The sequence below is a fragment of the Suncus etruscus genome, chromosome 13 (assembly GCF_024139225.1).
Source record: "Suncus etruscus isolate mSunEtr1 chromosome 13, mSunEtr1.pri.cur, whole genome shotgun sequence".
NCBI classification, from domain to species: domain Eukaryota; kingdom Metazoa; phylum Chordata; class Mammalia; order Eulipotyphla; family Soricidae; genus Suncus; species Suncus etruscus.
The window spans coordinates 11,349,498-11,364,803 of NC_064860.1; the positions used below are offsets into that span (position 1 = coordinate 11,349,498).

General features: G+C 36.6%; 1 protein-coding gene across 1 annotated transcript in view; it reads left to right on the top strand.

Annotated features, from left to right (window-relative positions):
- The window catches only part of HDAC9 (histone deacetylase 9), a 950,572-nt gene that overhangs the window by 745,427 nt on the left and 189,839 nt on the right, over positions 1–15,306 (top strand). Inside the window, exons 19-20 of the mRNA XM_049785709.1 lie at positions 14,434–14,489; positions 14,739–14,826. Of these exons, the coding sequence (XP_049641666.1) occupies positions 14,434–14,489; positions 14,739–14,826 (144 nt within the window). The remainder of the gene's footprint in view (positions 1–14,433; positions 14,490–14,738; positions 14,827–15,306) is intronic.

A 15,306-nucleotide genomic window follows, 5' to 3' on the forward strand; every position in this document is an offset into this window, starting at 1 on the left:
AAGAGCCCCCCACTGAGTAGGAGAAACTATTCACTCAATACCCATCAGATAAGGGGCTAATCTCCAAAATATACAAGGCACTGACAGAAATTTACAAGGAAAAAACATCTAATCCCATTAAAAAATGGGGAGAAGAAATGGACAGACACTTTGACAAGAAAAAATACATATGGCCAAAAGACACATGAAAAAATGCTCCACATCACTAATCATCAGAGAGATGCAAATCAAAACAACTATGAGGTACCACCTCACACCCCAGAGATTGGCCCACATCACAAAGAATGAGAACAAGCAGTGTTGGCGGGGATGTGGAGAGAAAGGAACTCTTATCCACTGCTGGTGGGAATGCCATCTAGTACAGCCTCTATGGAAAGCGATATGGAGATTCCTCCAAAAACTGGAAATCAAGCTTCCATACGACCCAGCTATACCACTCCTAGGAATATACGTAGGAACACAAAAATACAATACAAAAATCCCTTCCTTAAACCTATATTCATTGCAGCACTATTTACCATAGCAAGACTCTGGAAACAGCCAAGATACCCTTCAGCAGACGAATGGCTAAAGAAACTGTGGTACATATACACAATGGAATATTATGCAGCTGTCAGGAGAGATGAAGTCATGTAATTTTCTTATACATAGATGTACTTGGAATCTATTATGCTGAGTGAAATAAGTCAGAGAGAGAGAGAGAGAGAAAAGCAGAATGCTCTCATTCATCTATGGGTTTTAAGAAAAATGAAAGACATTTTTGCAATAATAATTTTCAGGCACAAAAGAGAAAAAAGCTGGAGGTTACAGCTCACCTCATGAAGCTCACCGCAAACAGGGATGAGTTTAGTTAGAGAAAGAACTACGTTTTGAACCATCCTAATAATGAGAATGTATGAGGGAAATAGAAAGCCTGTCTAGAGTACAGGCAGGGGTTGGGTGGGGAGGAGGGAGATCTGGGACATTGGTGATGGAAATGTTGTACTGGTGATGGGTGGTGTTCTTTACATGACTGAAACCCAAATACAATCATGTATGTAATAAAGTTGGTTAAATAAAATAAAGAAAACAAAAAAAATTTCTGAAATTCCCCACATAACAAAATCAGCCAATATTTATGATTCTTGTCTTTATTTTTTTTGTTTATTTGTTTTTGGGCCACAACCAGTGATGCTCAGGGGTTACTCCTGGCTATGAGCTCAGAAATCTCTCCTGGTTTGGGAGATTATATAGGACATATGGGGGATAGAATTGCAGTCTGACCTAGGAGTGCCCATGCAAGGCAAATGCCCTCCATTTGTGCAACCTTTCTGGCTCCATTATTCTTGTCTTTCTAAGCAAATAATAAACTAAGCAACAAAGAAAAATCAATATATTTCATAGTTATCTCAAAACTTTCCTTTGTTCAGTAATGTTAGTGATATTAAAAATACTGCCAAATCCTTCATTGTTTTAACTTTATGACTAAAAGAAAGTGAATTTGGAAAAATAATTTTGAAATTATATTATAATAATAAAATTTATATCACCCTTTGATTGATTTAATCCATAGAAAACAACATAAATAACATTTTATGTTAATTTATTTGAGTTAATACTACTAAATACAAAGTTTTGTATTACATTGGACTAAAGTAGAAAATATTGGGGCCGGGCGGTGGCGCTAAAGGTAAGGTGCCTGCCTTGCCTGCACTAGCCTTGGACGGATCTCGGTTCGATCCCCTGGTGTCCCATATGGTCCCCCAAGCCAGGAGCAACTTCTGAGCACATAATCAGGAGTAACCCCTGAGTGTTACCAGGTGTGGCCCAAAAACAAAAAAAATAAATAAATAAATAAAGTAGAAAATATTAAAATTATATGATATACTTTGGTATTTGTACATCTTGGTCATATAGTTGAAATTATCACAAAATAAGATTAAATGAGAAGGTTTTATGTATGTATATATGTATATATGTCAAAGTTAGATAAAACAATGACTTTCACAAAATAAAAATGTTTACAGTAGATATAAAAATAATAATCGAGAATAAATTACTGAGTGCTTTGAAAATATGAAAAATTTGAAAATTTTTCATTGAATATATATTGTTAAGTCAAGAGAAAAATTGGAACAAGTTTATTATAATTCAAAAAATTTTGTTTCACACAAAAAATACAGAAAGACGTTGTCTATCATTTAGAATCTAGTATAATATTCTACAAAAATAATTAAGTCATTTTAAAGCTCTTTCCACAATAGTTTGTCAAATTGAAATCTTTAATTTTAAGAACAAAATATTTTGCATGCTTCTAAGTAAATATATGTTTATACATTTAATAAGCACCTCTGTTCGAACCTTGGAAGAAGAAAGAACTTAGAGCAGAGTTCAGAATAAAGGTATAGTCAGAGGGATAAGAGCAGGGGAACATTTATTCAGTTTTAAAAGTCACTCTTTATTGACTACAGTTTTGTGCCAGATACCGTTTAAGTCTAGAAAATAAAATGATGAGCCACGCTATAAAGTCATGTCTCCACTATGGGAGAGATGGGTGTAGACCTTGGTATTATAAATCATAGTAATGAAACATAATAAGTAACACAATCACACTGAGAGGCGTAGCATTACAATGTCTGAGAAATACTCAGAAACAAGGGTTTAAGATGAAGCTGAAAGGATGAGTGAAGATATGGTCAAGAAATGAGGCTTTTCTTTTAGTTGTTATGATCCCCCTGTCCCCTATTGGGTTGTCCTTTGTGGTGATGTTTAGACTGATGATGTTGGTCTGATTGGTACTTGACCAGAAGTTATAGTGATGCTTTGACATAATGCTACTTTCTCGCCACCAGATAAATAGCAATGTTGAGTGAAGCATGAAGTACAGGGCAGCCAAGGCAGGCTTGCATGTGCTAGGTTTTCTCATTGAGTCGTCTCCGTCAACTGTGATTATTCTCTAAGTGCTTGTTCACAGGAGCTAGACTGTCCCAACAACTTGTGGTATGAACCTCAAACAAATCCTTTCATCTTAGTTTGGTTTTTCTCACTTGTAATATGGGAATAGCAATATTATCTGCCCACAGTTGTTATTAGGAAGAAATGAGTATTATTCATAATTAATTTTAATTATATTTTAATTATGTTATATATTTAATTATTTTTTTCTTCTTTATTTGAACATCTTGATTACATAAATGATTGTGATTAGGTTTCAGTCATGTAAAGAACACCCCCTTCACCAGTACAACATTCCCACCACCAATGTCCCAAATCTCCCTCCATCCCACCCCACCCCCACCTGTACTCCAGACAGGCTTTCCAGTTCCCTCATTCATTCACTTGATTATGGTAGTTCTCTGTGTAGTTATACTGTAGTATAGCTGTACTCACCACTCTTTGTGGTGAGCTTCATGGAGTGAGCTGGTGTTCCAGCCCTCCTCTCATTGTCTCTGAGGATTGTTACAAAAATGACTTTTATTTTTCTTAAAACCCATAGATGAGTGAGACTATTCTGTGTCTCTCTCTCCCTCTGAATTATTTCACTCAGCATGATAGATTCCATGTACATCCATGTATAGGAAAATTTCATGACTTCATCTCTCCTGACGGCTGCATAATATTCCATTGTGTATATGTACCACAGATTCTTTAGCCATTCGTCTGTTGAAAGGCATCTTGGTTGTTTCCAGAGCCTGGCTATTGTGAATAGTGCTGCAATAAATATAGGTGTGAGGAAGGGGTTTTTGTATTGTATTCTTTTGTTCTTAGGGTATATCCCTAGGAGTGAAATAGCTGGGTCAATTGGGAGCTCAATGTCTAGATTTTGAAGGAATCTCCATATCACTTTCCATAGAGGCTGTACTAGATGGCATTCCCACCAGCAGTGGATAAGAGTTCCTTTCTCTCCACATCCCTGCCAGCACTGTTTTCATTCTTTGTGATGTGCGCCAATCTCTGCGGTTTGAGGTGGTATCTTATCGTTGTTTTGATTTCCATCTCCCTGATGATTAGTGACGAGGAGCATTTTTTCATGTGCCTTTTGGCCATTTGTATTTCTTTTTATCAAAGTGTCTGTTCATTTCTTCTCCCCATTTTTTATGTGATTAGATTATTTTTTTTTGTAAAGTTTTGTCAGTGCCCTGTATATTTTGGATAATAGCCCCTTATCTGAAGGGTGTTGGGTGAATAGTTTCTCCCACTCAGTGGGTGACTCTTGTATCCTGGGCACTATTTCTTTTGAGGTGCAGAAGCTTCTCAGTTTAAAGTATTCCCATCTGTTGATCTCTGCTTCCACCTGTTTGGAAAGTGCAGTTTCCTACTTGAAGATGCCTTTAGTCTCAATGTAATGGAGTGCTTTACTGACGTGTTGTTCTATATACCTTATGGTATCCGGTCTGATATCAAGGTCTTTAATCCATTTGGATTTTACCTTCATACATGATGTTAACTGGGGGTCTATGTTCGCTTTTTTGCAAGTGGCTAACCAGTTCTGCCAGCACCACTTGTTGAAGAGATTTTCCCTGCTCCACTTAGGATTTCTTGCTCCTTTGGCAAAAATTAGGTAATTGTTTGTCTGAGGAATGTTTTCTGAGAACTCACACCTATTCCACTGATCTGAGGGTCTGTCTTTATTCCAATAACATGCTGTTTTGATAACTATTGCTTTGTAGTACAGCTTAAAGTTGGGAAGGTAATGCCTCCAATTTTCCTTTTCCCTAGGAGTGCTTTAGCTATTCGAGGGTGTTTATTGTTCCAGATGAACTTCATAAGTGTTTGATCCACTTCTTTGAAGAATGTCATGGGTATTTTTAAGGGGATCACATTAAATCTGTAAAATGCTTTGGGGAGTATTGCCATTTTAATGATGTTAATCCTGCCAATCCATGAGCAGGGTATGTGTTTCCATTTCTATGTGTCCTCTCTTATTTCTTGGAGCAGGGCTTTATAGTTTTCTTTGTATAGGTCCTTCACGTCTTTGGTCAAGTTGACTCCAAGATATTTGAGTTTGTGTGGCACTATTGTGAAAGGGATTGCCTTCCTGACTTCCATCTCTTCCCTATCATTATTGGTGTATAAATAGGACATTGATTTTTGTGTGTTAATTTTGTAGCCTGCCACCTTACTATATGAATCTATTGTTTCTAGAAGCTTTTTGGTAAAGTCTTTAGGGTTTTCTAAGTAGAGTATCATGTCGTCTGCAAACAATGAGAGCTTGACTTCTTCCTTTCCTATCTGGATTCTCTTGATATCTTTTTCTTGCCTGATCGCTATAGCAAGAACTTCCAGTACTATGTTGAAGAGGAGTGGTGAGAGTGGACAGCCTTGTCTTGTACCAGAATTTAGAGGAATGGCTTTTAGTTTTTCTCCATTGAGGATAATATTTGCCATTGGCTTGTGGTATATGGCTTCAACTATATTGAGAAAGATTCCTTCTATTCCCATCTTGCTAAAAGTTTTGATCAAGAATGGGTGTTGGACATTATCAAATGCTTTCTCTGCATCTATTGATTTGATTAGGTGATTTTTATTTTTCTTGTTGTTAATGTTGTGTATGATGTTGATAGATTTATGGATGTTAAACCATCCTTGCATTTCTGGGATGAAACCTAATTGGTCATAGTGTATGATCTTCTTGATGATGCATTGGTTCCTATTTGCCAGGATTTTGTTGAAGATCTTTGCATCAGCATTCATCAGGGATATTGATCTGTAATTTTCTATTTTGGCAGCATCTCTGTCTGGTTTTGGTATCAAGGTGATGTTGGCTTCATAAAAGCTGTTTGGGAGTGTTCCCGCTTTTTCAATTTCATGGTAGAGCTTGGCTAGGATTGGTAGTAGCTCCTCTTAAAAATTTGAAAAAATTCATTAGAAAAACCATCTGGGCCTGGGCTTTTTTTTGGGGGGGGCAGATGTTTGATTACAGTTTCAATTTCCTCAGTAGTGATGGGGGTGTTTAGATATGCTACATCCTCCTTACTTAAATGTGGAAGGTTATAAGAGTCCAAGAATTTTTCCATTTCTTCTAGGTTCTCATGTTTAGTAGCATAAAGTTTCTCAAAGTAGTTTCTGATTGCCCTTTGGATCTCTGCAATTTCTGTCATGATCTCCCTCTTTTCATTTTCTAATACGGGTTATCAGATTTCTCTCTCTTTCTTTGTGAGTTTTGCCAATGATCTATCAATCTTGTTTATTTTTTCAAAGAACCAGCTTCTGCTTTCGTTGATTTTAAGAATTCTTTTTTGGTTTTCCACTTCATTGAGTTCTTCTTTCAGCTTTATTTCCTTCTGTCTCCCTATTTTTGGTTCCTTTTGTTGGTCATTTTCTAATTTTTTGAGCTGCGTCATTAAGTTATTCAGGTATGCTCCTTCTTTCTTCCTGTGTGCTTATAGAGCTATAACTTGTCCTCTCAGGACTGCTTTTGCTGTGTCCCATAGATTCTGGCAATTTGTGTCTTCATTATCATTTGTTTCCAGGAAAGATTTGATTTCCCTTTTTATTTTATCTGGGACTCACTGGTTGTTCAGTAGCAGGGTGTTTAATTTCTAATTGTTAAAGTTTTTCTTCTGTGTGGCTTTGTAGTTCACATCTAATTTTAGAGCCTTGTGGTCAGCAAAGGTAGCCTGCAAGATTTCTATCCTCTTGATTTTATGGAGATATGTTTTAGGTGTCAGCATGCAATCTATTCTGGAGAATGACCCATGTACATTGGAAAAGAATGTGTATCCAGGTTTTCTGGGATGGAGTGTCCTGTATATATCTACTAGTCCTCTTTTTTCCATAACTCTTTTCAGGGCTAGTATGTTTTTGTTGGGATTCAGTCTGGTTGACCTATCAAGAGTTGATAGGGCCATGTTGAGGTCTCTAACAATGATTGTGTTATTATTGATTTCTTCTTTCAGATTTGTCAGTAATTGTATTAGATAATTTCTGGTCTCTCATTGGGTGCATATATGTTTAATAGTCTGATTTCTTTCTGTTGTACATATCCCTTGATTAGTACATAATGTCAATCTTTGTCCCTTACCAATTTTCTGAGTATAAAGTTGGTTTCATCAGATATTAATATGGCCACCCCAGTTTGTTTAAGGGTGTTGTTTGCTTGGATGATTTTCCTCCAGCCTTTGATTTTGAGTCTATGTCTGTTCTGACTATTCAGATGTGTTTCTTGTAGGCAGCAGAATGTTGGATTCATCTTTTTGACCCATTTTGCCACTCTGTGTCTTTTAATTGGTGAATTTAGTCCATTGACATTGAGAGAGATGATTGTCATAGGATTTAATGTCATCTTTGTAGATAAGTTTGCTGTGTTTGTTGGTCTTTCTTGACTCAGAGTAGACCTGTCAGTTTTTACTTTAAGCCTGGTTTATCATCTGTGAAGTTTCTGAGCTGTTTATTCATGCAGCTGTGTATTTTTCCTTCAAACCTGAACATGAGTTGGGCTGGGTGCAGTATTCTTGGTGAGGCATTTATTTCATTCACTCTTGTCACAATATCCCACCACTGTCTTCTGGCCTTGAGAGTTTCTTGTGACATGTCTGCTGTAAGTCTTAGGGATCCTCCTTTGAATATAATTTCCCTTTCTGATCTTGCTGCTTTCCGTATTCTATCTCTATCTATGGGATTTGTCATTGTAACGAGGATATGTCTTGGGGTGTTTTTCTTTGGGTCTCTTTTAGCTGGTACTCTTCGAGCATGCAGGATTTGATTGCATGTAGTCTTTAACTCTCTGAGTATCTCTTTGATGATATCTTTGACAGTTTATTCTTCCTGGAGATCTCCTTCCTGGGTTTCTGGGACTCCAATGATTCTTATGTTGTTTCTGTTGAGTTTATCAAAGACTTCTATTTTCATCTGTTCGCATTCCTTGAGTACTTTTTCCATTGCCTGTTCGTTTGTCTTAAAGTTCTTTTCCAATTTCTTCTGTTGTGTTGAGTTTTTCTGCATCACATCTTCCAGTACTCCGATTCTCTCCTCAGCTGCTGATAGCTGTTAATGAGGCTATCCATTGAGGTTTTCAGTTGAGTAACTGTTATTTCAGTTTGGAGTTTTCTGATTTCTGTCTTTGTGTTCTCTTCAGATCGATCTATGCTCTTTTTGAGTTCTATGAACATATTCCATATTTCTATTCTAAACTATTTGAAAGGTTAATCAGGTGGTTGGAATTTATTAGGTCATCTGAGCTTTCATCTTCATTCTCTGTGGATGGTGTTTGCCTGCGAGATTTTCCCATTGTCATGCTTGTATTGTGGGTTTTCCTGCGTGTTGTGGTGGAGTTCATTGGGTAGAAAGAGTGTGCGGCCACGAAGCGAAGCTCTTCTGCTGCCTCTAGTTGACAGTCCTCAGAGTGAACAAAGGCACAGCAGGGCGGAGCCTCCACAGGCTAGAGACCTCAGCTTATTGGACAGCTACCCCCGCAGCCAGAATATACTTACTCAGCAGCTTCAAAATGCAGTTTTTTGTGGGTGTGCTCCTAGGCCTCTGAGGAAACCTTCAGGGATTCAGAAGCACAGGCAAACAGGCATAGAAGTTTCCCCTGAAGTCTTCAGAGTGAACAAAGGCATAGCAGGGTGGAGCCTCCACAGGCCAGAGGATACTTAATTATTTTTATGACATTTTACATTATAATATGTTATTGTATATATTATTTTATTTTTTCTTAAAGGGGACTTAAATATGTTTACTAATCTACTGTAGAGAACATAATGGAGAAGATAACTGATGAGAACACAGGAAGGCAGCTTTTAGAGATAGGCTCAGAGTAGGTTAGAAGAAAGATTAAGAATCTTACACTTCTGTGTTCATATATGAAAAAGTAATGGAATTGAAAATTAAAGAAAAGTATGGAAATAGAGAGAATAGGAATAAAGAGAGAATGAACACAGAAGACAAGAAAAGGGTAGTTTTGAAAGGAAGATCTAGCCAATCCTGCTGAAAGACCAGGTAGTTTGAGAGAAAACTTTATTGAATTTATCATTGAGGATATCACTGGTGACTTAATGATTTTGATCAAAGATTCATTAGTAAGTGAGTATAGGAATAAATAAATATCAGAAGACCCATGACAGAGAGATGAAGAAAATGTGAATTGAGAACCTAGACACATTTTATTTTCAATAATTTGAACTATTTGAAGGGAAATTTCAAAACATAACAGCTAGAAGGATGAAATATGGTTGGAGAAACCAGACATGTGTATCTACATACTATTTTCCTCTATATATTATGTATTGTTAATAAACTCTAGGCTGTTTATATGTTAAACTTTGTTTCTATGATAACAGAAAGTTATGAATCTAATTCCAGTGTAAAAAATCGAAATGATAGTGGAAGAAATGAAGCAGGTGACAGGATCTTGACAACTGAGAGAGAAAATTTAGGGAACTAGAACCTATACAGTAACAGGAAAGAAATTGTGTGGCCCCCAGTCCCTCCAAGTACTCAGTTATTCATCTTTCTGTGTTCCATCTTCCTGCGTTTGAGGAATCACAGCCTGTTTTGCAAAACAGTCCTGTGGTTGGGATAGTGCTGTAGATTTTATGCTCTCAAGGCAGTTCTGATAAAAGATTAACCCAATCTTCTTTAAAAGGCAGGTTTGTGGTCAATAATCTCGCTGAGTTTCAGGTACAGAAAACGGAAACACTCACCAAAAAAATGTATTAGGTGGGTGAGTTTTCCTTTTTTTGAGAACACAGAGGAAGATTGGGAAACATCATAATAATGATAAAAACGTTTGTTACTGTCAAGAAAAGAAGTTTTATCTCCCAAATCAACAACAGTCCTACAGGAAAGGTGGAAGTTACTGGGGGGGAATCTTACAAGCAGTTCAAGGATCTGGACTTTCCAAGACCAGAGGAAGATGGATTTCAGATTCTATTTGGCTTTTTTCCCCTTTATAATCTTGCTAATTACTTACATGATTTCATTTCCATTTTGGTCCTTAACATAAACTCTCTTCAGATTGATTTCCTGTATAGTAAGTCCTCAGTTAATGTCATCTGTAGGTTCTTGAAAAAGGCCACTTTCAGCAAAACAGTATGTCAAAAGCAATTGTGCCAGAGACTGATATAAACAAGAGAGAGTTCAGTACCTCTCATATAATTCTGATCTCAAAACAGCCCCCAAACTTCTTAGTAGAGATTCAGTTCTTTTTTTTTGTAAATAAACCAAGATAAAACTAAATATCTCATTTTTGGCTTTAATGAAAGATTTTTGAATTGAGAAGCATTCCATCTACACAGAGAAATTATTCAATAGGTATTATACAAAATGTAAGGTTTTTATTACTAGTTAAATAAAAGTATTATCCAAAGAAATAAATAATTATTTCAGGCAAAAGCACTTTCTTCAGGAAAACTGAACTTTATTTCCCTTGAGTTAATCAGCAAAGTCCAGTCTGGTTCACAATTTCTCTCTTTGGGGAGGTTGAATCTGCCAATAGATGAAATATTAAATCTTGGTGGAATCAAATTAAACAGTGCCATCTGAGGCATATTTTTTTTCTTCTTGGGACGATTACAGACTCTTATTTATTCATTTATTTATTAAGCTATACCCTGAAGTGTTATGTATGTATCTGAGGGATGTTGCAATGCAAGCAAGTGTTCTACTCTTGAGCTACAGTCATGTCCCACTAGATAATTTTATTGTTGAATGTTAATTTTTATTTCTTTGTTTTGAACACACCTGGCTGTGTTCAGGGATTACTTCCAGAAGTGCTGAGAGACCATATATAGTGCTGGGGATTAAGTAAGCAGCCTAACTGCTGAATAATCTCTCCCATCTCATAATTTATTTATTATTAATTTTCTAACCCACTTATTTTGGTTTTAGGTCATATGTCAGCAGGTCTTTTCAAGCATCTCAGGGTGAAGGTGGGAATAATTCCATGATAGTGCATTGTTTCATGATAGGAAACACTTAACCTAGCTATAAACACTCATACTTAGACAATTATATCTGCCAGTACCAAATGTACTAATGTACATGTAATGTCCATGTAATATAGTATAACCTAATGTATCTAGGATGTAGGAAGAAATCAGAGTATCAGAAAAAAGAAAACACACACAAGAGCATGGGAAAAATGCAATATAAGGTCTGCTAATGCCGACTTCTCAATTTTCTTGTTTTAATATTATTACTATCAAGTGAATTTGCTATAAAAATATTTCAAAAATTGTGAAATTATATATTAAAAATAAATGTCCATCTTATATAATGTTCCATAGATACATCAAACCTATTATTTGAATGCTATAACTTTTAAAATTAATATTTGTTTTTATTAAATATACTCACAACTATTTAAAACTTTTGTTTTGTTTTGGGGCTGAACCTGGAGGTGTCCAGGGCTTATTCCTGGCTTCTATGGTTAGGGATCATGTGCCAGGGATTCTATCTGGGTAACTGTACAATGTAAGCACCCAACTCTTTGTACGTTCTATCTGCCCACTAATTATAATATTTTAATAATTGTTCACTGAAGTAGGACTAAATATATAGTTTTAAATATGCATTTTGGCTTAAAGATTATTTTGAATTTTTCTTTATATTTTGGATCTTGCGTGAGGTGTTCAAGGCACCCAGGATCTACCATGGGCTGAAGAGCTCAATATTAAATGCCAAGTAGGTAGCACTGTTTAGATCCTATGGAGCTTTGGATCACAGGCTCTATTCTCAGCAAGGTAGGGTGTGGAGTAGGGCATGTATACTAAACACCAAATATGATTGTGCCTATAACCACTATGCTATCTCCCTGACTCCTGAACTGTTTTTTAATGTAATATCTAAGATAAGAAATGTTTAGAAAACCAAGTAAAAGTAGTGGTGTTTTAGAAGATATTTATGTTTTTAAGGGGAAAGAAAATATTTAGAAATTCTAACCAGTGAAGGAAACCAAGATTAATCAGATTTATCATCTTCACAGGAACTGCATTCTCATTTACTGTCCTTCACCAGATAACTTTCCAGGACTGAGTCCACTCCACCAACATTGTTTTACCTTGTCTTGGTGAAGGGGTAAGGCAGTTGGGGGAATACCTTGTGTTCTCAGAACTTATTCCTCCTTTGTACTTAGGGATCACTCCTGGCAGTGTTGGGAATCAAATTATGGTTGGCTATAGGTAAAGTAAGAACTGTAACCCTATTCTGTCTCTCTGAACCAACAGCTTTTTTTGTTGGTTTGGTTTGGTTTGGGATCATAGCTAGAGTACTCCTGGATCTGTATTAAGGAATCTCTGCTGGCAGGATTGAAGGGGCCATAAGCATTCCTGGGGACAATCCAGACTAAATTATAATAATGATGCTTATAATGCAAGTGTTTAACCCTTGTACTATCTCTGTCCCTAACCCTGTAATCTACTTTATATTTATCAAAAGATAAAATTGACTGAACTGGTATGAGTCAGTCAAATATCTTCTTAAATTTTCATGAAACAGACATAGGCATATGTATACATATAACACAACCAATTACTTATTATAATACCATCTAACTCAAACAATTCCTATTCTATCCTGTTGTAAACAGAACATATTTAAATAAAATCTTGTCTCTACTATAAATTATACCTTAAAGGCCAAGTGAGCATAGTACTAATTACTAATTTAATGGCTTTTCAACTTCAAATAAAAACAGTTAATTATTTCAGCAACAAATCGTGTTTATTGGGAAATAAAACAATATAAAAAGGAGCAGATTGGAGAGAGTGCTTTTATGAGGAGGTTCAGATACTTTCCCAAATCCCAGACCCCCAGACATTTAGCTATTTAAGTGTCCATGAGATTACAGCCTCTCAGTTCCAACAGTAGAAAATAGACATTATTAGTCATGAGATATAAAGCATATTTTGTTTCCTATAATGTTCTGACTATGCATGTGTGGCACTTAAGCCTCTTGTCCTAATTTTATAGATTTCTGAACATTAATGTTGCCAGAAAAATATACATATAAGTGAATTCTAATAAAACCATAGTACCAGACATTTCTGAGGAGCCAGAGAAGGAGAGAGAGAGAGAGAGAGTGAGAGAGAGAAAGGTAAGGCACTTGATTTGCATGAAGCTGATGTGGGTTTGATCCCCATAGAAGGCACCAAATATGGTTCCCTGAGTCCCACCCAAAATGATCCATGAGTGCAGAAAAAGGAAGACACCCTGAGTAAAGCAGGTGGCCCCTGAAAAAACTAAAGTACATTGGTGAGTGCATTAGTCACTACTTTCCTTAATGTCACCCTAGAATATTTTTTAAATTACAATTTTATGGATCATTAAATGGTGTCCTGTTCAATTTTTATTTGCTATTTTATTACTAATTAAGTGGGACACTTATTTAGTGAAACACTAATTAAGTGTTTCTGTTTTGGGGAGCACACCAGAGATATCTGGGAACTGTACAATACCAGGGATGGAGCCTAGGGCTCTCACAAGCAAAGCATGAACTTCTGCTTTTTCAGTTATTGCCCCAGTCCTAGATTATTTGTCTCAATACTGTTCTTTGAGCAAGATTTAGGGGGGGGGGGAAACTGTGTTTATTAAAATAATTCCAACAATTTCAGGCTTGTGTTTTAGGATCATGTATTAAAGTGGCATTGTCTTTTGAGAATCATAGTTTAGTGAATGATGGTATGACCCATCTGATAAATGATTTTTTTTCCCATTAGGCAACCCCAATTTCTGAGTTTGCTGACTTTGCAAAGATTTATAGTTTCTTGTCTTCATGCTGGAGTTACTTCAGCTTTCTGTGATGCATTCCAACTAATCTGAAGGTTAAGGCATTCCTTGATCATATATAGATCTGATTGCTATTCAGCCCTGGAATTTCTTATAAAATTCCAAAATGCGGCTAGAAATTGACTTAGGGAATCCAATAAAGTTGCAAGTGTTGGCAGTCATCCAAACTAAATTTATAGACTGGAAGAATTATGAGCTCGCCATTGTTCTTCTTTCACCATTCTGGGGTTTTCTTTTGTCTGAATGTGAGTGTATGTGTCATTTTTATCATATTGTAGACATGAGAGTGGAAATCACCTTTGAGGCAATCCAGCTACAGAAGTTTTCACTTCGTATCTGATTAGTACTTAAGAAATTGTCCCAACCCTGCACCAAGAGTGAGTTTCTTCTCTCTCCACTAGATGTTGGTGACATAAAATAACTTGATATTGAAAATGAATCCTGTTAGTTAAACAGCTTACTAATGCAAGTTTGCCAGTGAGATACAAGTCTCAAATCCCTCTTCTTCTCCTCCTGCTTCTATGGGCACCTTTCTCTGAGGCACCATCTGAGAGGATGTGGTTCATATATTATTTCTGTTCATTTTATGAATGGAGGCAAGAAAACAAGCTACTAAGCCTCTGAAAGACTCCAGTATGTTTTCTGTGCACCTGATATTCTGTAGTTCACTAGGATGCAAGCCATCCCCCCTTATCTGATTATTGAAAACGTGTCTTGTTCTTTCAGAATGGGTTTGCTATTGTGAGACCCCCTGGCCATCACGCTGAGGAATCCACTGCCATGTAAGTACCAGGGACTGTTGCCCATCTCCAAACGCCATAGTTCCTGGCGGTCACCTGCCCTGTGCATGTCTCTGAAGCCTCTAATTGTTAGCAGATGGACTGAAAAAAACAATCCTGTGAAGTACTCCTAGAAGCAGATTTATGACTTCAGAGATCATATAGCATTTTAAAAAATGCTCTGAACATTATTCATAATGGTTTTCCTGGCTGATTTGCTTTCTTATTTCTCTGTTCTTCTCTATTCCGCAGGGGGTTCTGCTTTTTTAATTCAGTTGCAATTACCGCCAAATACTTGAGAGACCAACTAAATATAAGCAAGATATTGATTGTAGATATGGTACGTATTGCAGGCCAGAGCTGCATTTCAGTGACTCTAGATAAAAGGGAGTGTATTTCTACGTGTTATGTTGTCTTAACTTTTAGCACTTGCAAACAACGTAAAGGGTGCATTTCCTTTGAATGTGGAAACTCATTAAACTCAGGATTGCAGTTCTGAAGCCATAAAAGTTCCCGTTTCACTTTCATGGTGTTAACTGCAATTTAATGAGAAGAAGGCATAGATCGGGATCACTTTTATGATACTTAAATTAATTGATACTTCCACAGTAAAAATAACCCAACAGAATCTGAATTTCCTTTTCCCTGCAGAATATAGACTTTAAAATAGTCAGATGTGCTGGAAAGAATGCTGTTGCTTTGGTAACCAAGTTGGCTACTTCCCCGGGTTAGTAATCATGTTTCTTGTTGTGCAACAGTGGTGTTATTAAAGCAAGCCAGCATGTCATTCTTTCTGAGAAGATCTCAGATCCCGTATGCC